This window comes from Cryptomeria japonica, chromosome 7, assembly GCF_030272615.1.
Source record: "Cryptomeria japonica chromosome 7, Sugi_1.0, whole genome shotgun sequence".
Lineage (NCBI taxonomy): Eukaryota > Viridiplantae > Streptophyta > Pinopsida > Cupressales > Cupressaceae > Cryptomeria > Cryptomeria japonica.
In genome coordinates, this window is record NC_081411.1 from 830,856,305 (window position 1) to 830,869,030 (window position 12,726).

At 35.3% G+C, this 12,726-nt stretch overlaps 1 protein-coding gene across 1 annotated transcript in view; it reads left to right on the forward strand.

Annotated features, from left to right (window-relative positions):
• Positions 1–529: 529 nt before the first annotated feature.
• LOC131857025 (uncharacterized) overlaps positions 530–12,726 on the forward strand; it is a 94,677-nt gene continuing 82,480 nt past the window's right edge. The window contains exon 1 of the mRNA XM_059209011.1: positions 530–774. Within this exon, the coding sequence (XP_059064994.1) occupies positions 530–774 (245 nt within the window). The remainder of the gene's footprint in view (positions 775–12,726) is intronic.

Consider the following 12,726-nt stretch of genomic DNA (forward strand, 5'->3'; position numbering starts at 1 on the left):
CTAAATTTGATAATTCCCTAGAAACAAAATCTTATGTGATCATTTCTTTAGTTGGGAGGACAAATTTTTGTTGATGATTAAGCCTTGGCACTCTGATTTCAACCCTTCTTTTGAAATGTTTAATAAGATCCTCATTTGGGTTAGGTTTCCTAATCTCCCCCTTCATTTATGGACTGATTCTCTTTTAGAGGAAGTGGGTGAGGCCCTTGGATAAATTTTGATGGTAGATGATAAATCCTATGATATTTTTCACTCCACCTTCTCCTGAATTGTGGTTGAAATGGATGCTTCAAAAGGGCTACTTGTTGAGATTTTTCTCAAATCTTCAAAGGGCTCTTGAGTTCAATCTTTGAACTATGAAGGGATTCCCTTCCATTATATAAGATATTTTAAAACAAGTCATGCGGTTGCATAATGTGGATTTGAGAAAAAGGAAATACTGACTACATGGTGGAAAGGTGCTTCTCAACAACATTATACAATTGAGAAGAAATTTGAGAAAAATAGGGGTTTTTCTAAGGTGGCTGCCATGGAATCACAAGGTCGTGGGGCATCCTCTTTGGATGTCATTGATGGTGGGGTTGTTGAAGTTGTGCAAGAATATCATGTTGAAACCCCTAAAGTGCATGAGCATGGGCCTCGAGTTGCTATTTTTGGTGATAGCATTCTGGTTACCAAATCTGGTGACTCCTCTGATAAGGCCATGCCTACTTCATCACCTATTGATGCTAGGGTTTTGCCGCTCGCTGGTTCTGGTGCAACTATGTCTATCAGGTAGAGACAGACTAGTGATGCTGGGGTTTTACCATCCACTGGTTCTTGTGCAGCCATCTATCGTGATTGGGGTTCGATGATTTCACTACCTACCGATGTTGGGGTTTTGTCATCCGCTGGTTTTGGTGCGGCTAAGACAGTGGCTGCAGACATTCATTCTTAGGATTTTGGCACGCTGGCTTGGCATGAAAAGGTTGCACAAGTGGAAGAGGGATGGATTTCTATTAAGGGAAAGAAAGCTAAGTTATCTAAGAATTATTTTAACATGACTCTCTGATCCCATAAGAGAAGCTCTAAATGTAAATCTTAATGGTGCTTGGTTAGGGGCTGATTTTAGGTTGGTTGCTGGCTATTGTTTTTGCAGCTTTGTTTTAGGTTGTGGGGTCCTATTTTAAAAAAAATACATGTATTTGGTTATGGGTGTCCTTTTTAACCTTGGTTCTCTGGCGCTTTCATGTTCCTTTTGTCAGGATAACTTTTTGGTTGAGGGTTTAATGTTTTGATTCTAAACCTTTTAGAATATTCTTTGTAAAGGGTTTCAGGGCCCCTTAAAAACCTATTTTTGCCTTAATCCAAAACAAATTGGTCGGAAGAAAACATGTCAAAGATTTTAACCACGTGAGATCATGATAGAAAATTCTACATAAGAGCAAAGACTAAGGAGAAGTTCAAGATGTTGATTTCCTAACTAAGGGTTGAATCACATCGTCTTAAATGAAAGACTTGTGGGTGGACAATACCTAAAGAAGAGAGAGAAATGAGAACATGTCTAGTTAATTTGCAACAAGGGAGTGGTGGAAACAAAATGACACTATATCATGGAGTGTAAGGCCTAGAATGACATATACATCAAGTATGAAGACAACATGAGAATGGATGACCTTTGTAGACATTTAAAAATGGTAATGCATTTTCATCTTTTCATGTCATCACCTTCTCATTAATTCTTTTACTCATATTAATTAAATATTTTTAATTATTTAATTAAACTAACATTTCCTCTATTAATTAAATAATTTTAATTATTTAATTAATTGATCATTTTTCCTACAATATTAATTAAATAATTCAATTAGTTAATTAATTCATCTTTTGGTCCACTACAATTAAATAGTTTTCAAAAATTATTTAATTAGCTAACACTTCTTCCAAAATTAAATAATTTATTTAATTTTTCCACCTTAAATAAATAAAATTGAGATTTTATTTATTTCCTCTATGCATTTTATACCCTTCCTTATCCTTCCACCTCATCAATCCATGTGCATTATAGGTATTTATTTTGCTCTTGTTCTTGAATCTTTTATTAATATCCTTCTTAGTTGGAACATCATGTTTGTCATCACCATTCCTTTTTGTTTACTAGTAGCAACCTTTTATGTTACAATATCTAATTCACTAGGTTTTCGTGTTTCTATTAGTATAGTCTTATTTCACAATCAAATTCCATTGTGGGATTGCACCATAGATACATTAGTGAGGGTCTTGATATCCCCATTTGAAGGCCAACTCTCTTATACCTCTTTTGCATAAGAGACCTCAAATGCTTAAAATCATGAGTTAGTATTTGATATGGTTGGGGACTTGGCTTGGTATCAACTTGAAACACATAGTCATCCAAACTAGAACTATTGTGACACATTGTATCTTTTATATAACCATGAACCAGTTCATCAAATTGGTCAATGTTGTCCTCATCATACTCTAGACCACCTTCATAATTTAAAATTCTTCTTCTATGCACAAAGAGAGTGCAACAAAACAATTGAGAGAATAATGTGGAAGGAAATAAAAGTTACAACACATGATATCATCCTAGTAATTGATAGTTTCCTTCATTGGGACTTTAAGAACATTATTGTCCTACTATTTGAAATTCATATTTTTCTAAGTAGGCCTTCAAGTATATTTGCATGGCCTCCTAGACTAATCAGTATTATAAGGTCTATTGTACAATCTTAGTCCTTCATTAAAATGTGTGCATGCACCTTGAGGTGGAAATGCCTTTTCACTCTATATCATCTTGTAAGACAATTTTTCATGGCAACTATTAACTTGTCTAGTTTTTTTAGTCGAGAGAGTTTTGATTATAGCAAATAGATCCAATTGCGACAACTTCACATCATCTCTCTTCATTTGTTTACTAGATGCCTTCATGTTACTCTTAATGCTCATAGCTATAACATATGCTTCCCTAAGGGTTTGAGGGTTTTTATCTCTCAGAAAACAACCTAACTTAGAATTAAATGCACCATAATAGAGTACAAGACACTTAGATTCATTTGGATTAAGGCGTTGAGGTACATTTTTCATGATGATGATGAAATTGGTATTTAAATCAATCATTGTCTTATTAATACCCTTCTTGATAGTGGTGAGCTTATGAAAATAAAATTAATGATCTCTTTTGTCCCCATAGTGCGTTCTAAAATTGTATGAACTTTTCTCAAGAAGGTATGTTGTTAATCAAGTCCCTAAACCACTCCCTAGAATTATCCTTTGAATAATGCATAAACAACTTCATCATCATATCTTCATCTTCAATTTCAAGCTCATTTCTGATATTGATGAAGTATCTCAAATGCTCTTCCTAGTCACAGTCTTGTTACCTTGGAGCTTCAAGACCTTACCTCTAATATCACTAGGAATTGGATTGGGATAACCTCGGATCCCAAATAAATCCAATTGTGTATACCTTTTAGTTCCACGTGATGTGTGAAAAGTGATCCCATACTAACTAGTTAATTAACTTGAATCAACCTTCTCTCCATTACTATCCTAAAAGGAGAGCTAAGATATCTAGGTTCTATCCCTTTATTGCAAATAGGGAAAATTAATTGGTGTTATTTAATTAGGGATTGAAGTGAAATATATTAGTTAACCAAATAACTATAATAGAAATAACAAGATATAAATTCATAAATACATGTACAAAAATGAGTAGAGGTATATAGAGGAACCTACTATTACAAATTAAAGCAAATTGGGCTGGACAGAGGCATTGGGCATTGGAATCTTATGATAGTAAAGTGTAGAAGGAAAAGTTGGGGATGATCTCAAGAGTTTTTGGGTTGTGACCATGAAAAACATAGCCAAAACTAGTAGGACACTAGCATAAGTCATTAGGCTCCTACTGTTTGACTCAAAATTCAGATTATGATCATTGCCTCAATCTACATAGTGTGTTTGTATATATTTCAATCATCATTTATTTTAAATCCAAACCCAAATAAGCACAAAAAGAGGAAAGGATGGTTGTGGCTATACATGAGCTTTCCTCAGCCAAGACCTCATTGAGGTATTCCTACCTCCATGAATAGCCAAGTTGATAGTAGAAAATGTTGTGTGTTCTCTTAAGTGTGTCTAAGATTGTGGTGATCAATGACAAATAAAATATTAAAAAAATGAAAGCCTACTCAATTGTGTTAGAGTGGATTCCTAAATGCCTCAAACAATAGAATGATAACAACCCAAGACACAATGCTATGATCAAGGGAAAAATATCATGATAGAAGATCAAAACCAAGAGTGTGAGAACAAATCAAGAAGCATACTAAATCACTATTGGAGAGGTACAAGTTCATTATCAATTAATTCTCATCCTAAGTTTGTTCCTTGCGTGTTGTTGTGATGTCCATAAGGATGATGACAGCACGAGGAAGAGGCTGTGGTAGAGGCTAAGGTAGAACCCTACATAGAGTTCCCACGGGGATTATGCTAATTAGGAGCGTGAGCAGTCTGGGTTAGCATGAAATTAGTTGTTGATGTTGCTAGAGAAGCTTCTTGATCATCTGGGTCCCCGCTATGATAATGGGTCTTGTGAAAGGTCACCAGTGAGGTCGGTTAATGATATGTTTGAATGAGAGGCTGCATTCATGAGAGACTTGATGAGGACTTAACCTCCTAAATTTCATGGTACCGAAATGGGTTTGGAGGAAGAAAACTGCCTGATTGAATTGGATCGATGTTTCGTTTTGCACCCTTTTAGTACTAATACTAAAGCTAGATGTGCAATCATGCATCTAAGGGGTTTCACTTCCACTTGGTGGTAGTTGGAGGAGAAGAAGATTCACCTAGACATCAATACCATCTCTTGGGAGTTGTTCGTGGAACATTTTTAGACACGGTTCCTTTCCAATCATTGGAGGCAACGCAAAGTAGATGAGTTCCATTACTTGCATTAGCTGTCCATGTCAGTAGAATAATACCAGCATCATTTTTATGAGCTCAAGAGATATGTCAGAATAGGAGATGATGAGACCATGTTAGTGAAACATTTTATCAGGGGTCTCAATGAGCGGATCAGTGGAGACTTACGGGTACTCGAACCTAAATCCATGGAGGTTGCAATTGAGAAAGCCCGTTTGATTGAGGAGAAACTTGCTAGGGCACATGGGACTCACACCAGAGATCAGAAAGGTATAACTTCCATAGGTGGTCAGGACTTACGGTTCTAGAGGGTGACCATCTTGGGATCAAGAACAACATCATTCTAAGAGTAAGGATTCTTTTGGTTAGCAAGGTGACGGTTCTATGTCAAGAGGAACATAAATTGGGAAAGGAACAAGCATGAATGCAATGACCAGCCTTCGCATAACACTCAAACAGTGGTTAGTTAGGGCAGTCATGAGCAGTCGAGTGCACCCTCTGGCGGTAGTGGTTTCAATCATAGTACAAAATGTTTTTCTTGTGGTCATCAAGGACACAGTGCTAGGTATTGCCCTCAGAAGGGTACTTAGGGATCTAGCTGTAGGCTAGCTATTTCAAAGCCTATAGTTGGAGATGTAGGTAGGAGCTATAGGATCTATGCAGTGGTTGATAATAGCTATGAGGGGCATCAAGATACATGGTAGAGTCGTCAAGTCACGGATGGGCAGCTGGTCTTCGAGGACATGGATGTTCGGGAGAACAAGCCTCGGGTTGCAACAATAGAGGATTTGAGCAGTTAGGGTTCAGTAGGAACCTTTAGTTGAGACTCCCACTTCTAGGGAGAAGGTTTCTCGTTTGAGTGAGTTCTATCCTTTCCTCTTCGTAGGCTTCCAAGAGTAAGCCTGATCCTAGGGGAGGAGGATGTAGTGCCCCTCTCTCTATTGGTTTGTCAGACCCTGTGGTTTTGAGTTCTATGTGGTTTCGACCCTTTTTGGTGTTGGTCAATTTTTGATTTGGTTATGAGGTTTGGCTATGCCCTTTAGATTCGTATTTGATTTTCATAGCTCTTTGGTTCGTTGCAATAATGATGTACTTGTGTTTTTGAGTGATGATTTATTTGTCGTTGATGATGTGCTTATGAGATGTTGTTCATGTTCAGCTAGTTAGATTAGTGTGATTGTTTACTCATCAGTTCTTTGTGCTTATAGTTACATACTCCTCTGATACCAAGTGTAACACCCCCGCTATGAGGCCCAGAGGACATAACAACTAAACTATTAATATATATATATATATATATATATATATATATATATATATATATATATATATATATATATATATATATATATATATATATATATATATATATATTTAAAATCTTATTTTCTTAAAATAAATAACTAATTTAATTAATCTTCCTATTAAATGGTATTTTAATACTTTTGATTATTCACTTAAGTTAATAAAATAAAATAGTGCTAGTGTAGATTAAATTAATTAGTTTCACAAAGAATTGATTTTATTTTAAATAGCATTTTATATCTTGGAGTAATTATTTAATGTTATAATGCATGTTTAATTAAATTGGTTATTGCTTTTAAGAAATTAATATTTAAATACACACACACACACACACACACACACACACACACACACACACACACACACACACACACACACACACACACACACACACACACACACACACACACATATATATATATATATTAATAATTTAGTTGTTATGTCCTTTGGGCCTCATAGTGGGGGTGTTACATCAAATCATCTTTCAACATTTTAGGAGCTTCAATCATTATAAGATTGATAACAACAATTTAATTTGCATGCAAACCAAGAGCACTTTCAGAATTGTAGATCTAGATCTTCATTTTAGTAGAGTTTCCATACAGAATTCAAATAATTAGATGATTTCAAATGCCAATGTTCATATTTATATATGAGTCATGGGATTGATTTTTGATAAAAAGTTGACACACAATGATCAATTGTCGAAACTAAAATCATGTCATGCAAAGCAAGGTTGACATGCACCATGTCCCAAAATCTGGAGGAAAAGAAGTGGGACACTAACACTAGGCACTAGGGTATAGGCCTTTTCGCCTATTCAAAGAAGGAATTGCAACTACTCAGGACCATAATACTAGACATGTTCTTGTCTTGAGCATTTAATAAAAGTTTCAGGCTTGGTTTTATCAATAAAGGCTTTTAGGGAAGATAATAGTAAATTCCATGAGTAGAAGGCTATATCAAGGCTAGAAATGGCCCTAAAATGCCTAGGGGAGTGGACATTAAATGAAATGCTAAATAAAGCATTAAAATAGAACAATTTACTATACCAAATTTAGCCCCTAATTTAGCGATCATATGACATGACATGCAAATGCAAGCTAAAGTAAAAGAAAGTAAATGCAATCATGTAAAAGAATACCCAAAATGATAGCATAGAGGATGCATAGTATTATCAATTATGAGAATGAAGCCCCTAGTCTAGTAACCTATAATACCACATTGTTAGGAACCACACCCTATAAAACCAATTTGTTAGCTAAATTGAAATCATCTTGAACAAAGTAAATGTGTGAGTTCAAGAACTTCTATGGGTGATGAAATTCGAGAGTAGATATATGCACCCCTATTTCTACTTTCTTCTATGGATGTAAAACTAGGGTGGCAACCTTTCCACATTGAATAGTTAAAAGATGTGATGAAAATGCTTTTGGTAGGGTTATATCATGGAAAAATATCAAGTCAAAAAGCATTTGAGAGAAATGAGGATGAAGTCATGATTCTAATGCAAGAAATGCTAAATAATTTGAAGCTCGTAAACCCTACTTATTATGAACCAAATCAAAATGTGACAAATTAGGGTTTGGAGGATTGTACCATAAATAGTAAAAAATTACTTTTTCACTATTCATTTGTCTTTTTCACAAGTTGTATGAGTAGAGGGTCTACATTGTCATAGGAGTAAGTATGTCGTGTAGAAGACCATATTGTTCACCCAAGCTTGAGGCCATGAGGGACAACATAGCGTAGGGCACCCAATATCATGAGGTAGGTTCTTGTAATTAGAATTTCATTTATAAATTGGGTTTTAATCACTTTTGAATGCATAAACAAACATCTCCAAGGTGTTAGTGTCTACATTTATCTCTAGTGTCCAAACTAGGTGCTAGGGTCTAAAACTAGCACTAGTGTCCAAGTCAGGGGTACTAGTGCCCGGTTTTAGCATTAGGGTCCTAAAAAATCTCTTTTTTTGTATAAAATTTGATAGGTAGATACTTGATTGACTATCCTTTTAGGAAAGAGTAATGAAACTTGTGTATTGTGATTGTAGGTCCCTCCCATGATACCCAATCATACCAATGGGAATGTGTACACATTACTATTTAGCAACATCTAGACATTCATAGTTGTAGATATGAAGTTCCTAAGAGATAGGTTTATCATGTAGATTCCATGACATGGTGCTCATGGAAATCATGGATTTGTAGAAATTATATACGTCTTCCTTCCATCTTCTAAAGAGGGAGATTATTGTCACACTTAATGATGCATATCGGATCTTACAACTACTTGTGTGAAGAAAGATTGTAAAGATCGAGGAATTTCAACTAGTAGAGTATATCTAAGAAAACTAGATATATTTCATCATTTGTTTTATCACTATTGATATCTTGGGGTAAATATACATACATAATAGTTGCTAGAGGGTTTCAATGACATAACACTTTTGTGTTGCATCATGATCACCACCATTGCACTTATAATAATAGTGAATGAATAAGAATTGTACCTTTATAGGGGCATTGTAAATACCATTCAAGTGGAGGTGGACCATAAGATCGTATTTGCAAGGATATGGAGCGTGACAATATCTTACATATTGATCTCGATTGGTATGTGCATTACAAGGCACAAAGCTTGATGACTTCCACACTACTTCAAGTGTGGGATTTCAAGAATATCACATGCATAGGGCCTATAGGATATCCCATAGCCATGTAAACATGTCCTCAAGAACACGCATACATGTTAAGGAGGTTGTGAGAGTTTGGAGATCTATTGTACTAGCAAGTTAGATTTGATAGACTATGTCCAAGTGAGATCATGTGGAGACCATATAGGAATATGGAGCATTGGATAGGCTGTGCTAAAAAAATAGTATAAATATAGTGATACCAACTATATATCAATTTCTTAGACAATATCATCAATCCATTTACTGTGATAAAGTGAATAGATAGTTTGGCTATGTATAGAGGATTCCTAGGGCACAAATGACCTATATCTAGTCAACATGCAAAAGAGTAATATCTATAGAAATGACTTTACCCACTATCATTGATGTTGCATTGAGTGATTTTGGTGACGAGGAGAAATATGCAATTCCCAGTTTGAGAGAGGATTATCTAAGCATTAAGCCAAGATACATCATCTAGTAGAGGACCACACATCCTACCAGTAATACTAGGTCATGGGTTGATTAGGGAGACCACATAGAGGAGAAGGAAAAGGTTGAGGAGGAGGATAAGTTAGTACTAGAGACAATGGAGGGACCAATACTAGGGAGGAGGGTGGTGATATAATTGAGGAGAGATCTAAATCTCAGATGTGTTGCAACCACTATCAACTAGATAACCTAGTCACTATGAGCATGGAGAATGAAGTGGGGCTGCCACTACAGTGCCCACAACATCAAGGACTATAGATTTATTTGTGAGTGTCATCCCTATTGATCATAATTGGAAAGTTGGCAATCTAGGTGAGAGACTAGAGATGCATTTCATTTGAGTATAACACTAGATATTTTAAATTATTTTTATTATTGATATACATGATGAGATGTTTGATGCCATAGTTATTTTCTCCTTGCAGTTGGCACATGAGCATGGAGTAATTTATAGGTCAAATCATAATAGAGATTGTCCCTATGGTCTGGACATAACATCCATTGTGAGCCCATTATAGGCCTCTAAAATGACGTGTATATATTTGAGGTAATAGCATAGCTAAGAGATACATTTGAAGAGAGATCAATAGAGATTGAGAGTAAATCAATGAAGCTAGAGAGGATTGATGGAGTTGGAGAGGAGACCAATGGAGCTATATCGGGTCACAAATAAGAGAGACCAGGATCTAGTGAAACTTAAGGCAAAAGGACATCCTCATTGCAACCCATAAATCATCTTCTTGTGACAAACTTACAAGAAGAGGTAGGCAAGAGAGATAGGCTTCAACGATAATATACAAAGTATCAAGTAGAGGCAACAAAGCTTAGTAGAAAGCTCTGGGGCCTATAAATATGGAGTGGATTGATGAGCTACTTGCAATCCATGGCCTCATAGAGACAACCATTCATCACATAACCATCACCTAGAGCTGAGGAATATACTAGTCACCATCCTACTCGATGATATCATTATTGTTGTACTATGATACACAACATTTTTGTTACATTGGTGATTATTCTATATATCATGTAACAAAACATCTATTTTTATATATGTATGAGCTCTTTTATTTAAACATTTTGTGTTAAGAGTTGATTTAACTAGATAACATGTATGAAAACTAATTGTAACAATTAAATGTGACAAATATCTAATTAAATGTGTAAATTAATATTTGTGCTAAATTAGATGCCAACGTGATTTAGTTAAATAACCAAATAAGATATCTTAATAAATGCAACAATGATCTTCTTGATATATGTATTGTTGAATTACTTGATCTAATTAAATAACTCATGTGAATTTGCTTGATAAAAGGCCTAGAATATGCATATGTTAAATTAGATAAAACCATGATCTTTTTTTTAAAGAGGGGTCAAAATTTATTAATCATAAGAAATTAGTGCAAAGAAGAAAGAACCAACCATCCTAGCAATAGGTCATAAATAAAGAAAGAAGACAATTAGCAAGACAAAGCCCTTCCAAGGCCCCCAAATAACCTCTCATGTCCTCCATAACCAAATCTTCTAATGTCTGAGAATAATCCATGGACAAGTGTCCCCAATTCTTAACATTCCACATACCCATCCTTTAGAATCCCATTCATCCAATCAATCCGCTACCATGTTCAACTCCCAAGGAATGTGTCAAAAGTTAATAGAGTCCAAAGATCTAGTAAGACTACAAATCTAATTGACCACCAAGGCCAATTGATAATTCACTACATCCAACTATCTCTTATTCACCATATCAAGCACCATCTGTGAATAAAATTCATAGATAATCTTTCTCCAACCAAGGGCACAACCCCTTTTTAGAGCATAACTAATAGAAAGAGCTTCCATATAGTTGTTAATATGTTGTCCTTTATACATAGAAAAGAAGAATAGGATGAAACCCAAACTATCTCTATCGATGCCACCAATGCCAAAATGCCTTGAATTCCCTCTGGAAGAACCATCAATATTAATCTTTAGGACACCATGAGGAGGGATGACCAATAGGCTTCTCGATGGATCTTTCTTTTGGCATGTTGAATTGTCTTGGGTAATGGGAACCACATGTCACAACCAACCAAGGATAAATTCTAAATTACACCCAAATAATCCATATCCACATAAGAAGACAAATAACATTTTTTTGAAAAGGTCATCTGAAGAACATTAATGTTTCTCATCCAAATTTGATGAACCATCATTTTCTTATCCTAAAAAATCTTGCAATTTCTTTCCAAAAAGAGTTATCAAATAATAAATGTGGGCTCAATATTATAATCAATGTGAAGGAAGGAAGTATTAGTTGGGAAATTCCCAAGAAGACCTCAAAATTTAACCAAATATGAGGCATAAATAGAAGCTTGATTCCAAGCCCCCACTATAAGTGCCAATTTCCCTAGAAAAGGGACAATAAAAAAATATGCGAGGAGCATTCCTTACTGTTATTACACACAAATCACATATAGAGAGACTCTAAAATTCTTTCTTTCATAATTTCTCCCAAGTGAGGCATTTATTTTGCATAACCAACCACATGATAAATTTGTAATTAAGCCAAGTAAAGTTGTTCCACACTCATTTCCATCAAAGATCACCAATTCTCCTATGAATTTTCCTATCCAACTCTTGATAACCTAAGTCAATCAGGAAATTACCCTTCAAATTAGGGCTCCAAGCAATACCCCCAATAAAAAATTACAAACTTTTGCTAGCAAAATCCTAGCAAGCTTCTTTGAGCCTCATTTGAGCCTCTTGGCGGTCACTCATGAGGTTCTTTCCATTTAAACACTTCCACTTGACCCAAGTTTTGGGATATTTTGAATTCCTCCACCTTACTCCAACCTACCTCAATAAAAAATTTATATTAAAGTTGCAAGTGTACGAACATTGACATGATAAATGGGAGCCCATACCAAGAATCAAAATAGAATAGAGCCTCGAAGCCTCTATTGAAAATCCAAAATAATCCTTACTTGATTAACTTAGAACCCCTTTTGAGAGTGCCCCAGATCATAGAACCTTTTCACAAAATGCTAGAACAAGCAACACCATTACTATCTACTCTCCTTAGATATTTATAAGTAAGGATCCTATCGCAATCCTAGTCCTGATTAATGCACCACCTCTAATAAAGATTGGTTGCCAAAACGTAATCACTAAGACTTGGCTTCCAAAGAACATGACCACTTTCCTATTTAAACCTACAAATAGACTCCCAAATAACTAAACTCCACTTCTTCAAAACCAGATTACCATCCTATAAGAATTGATTAGAGAAAGCATTAAACTATTTAATGAAGTTTGAAGGAGCCACCCATACAAAAAACTTG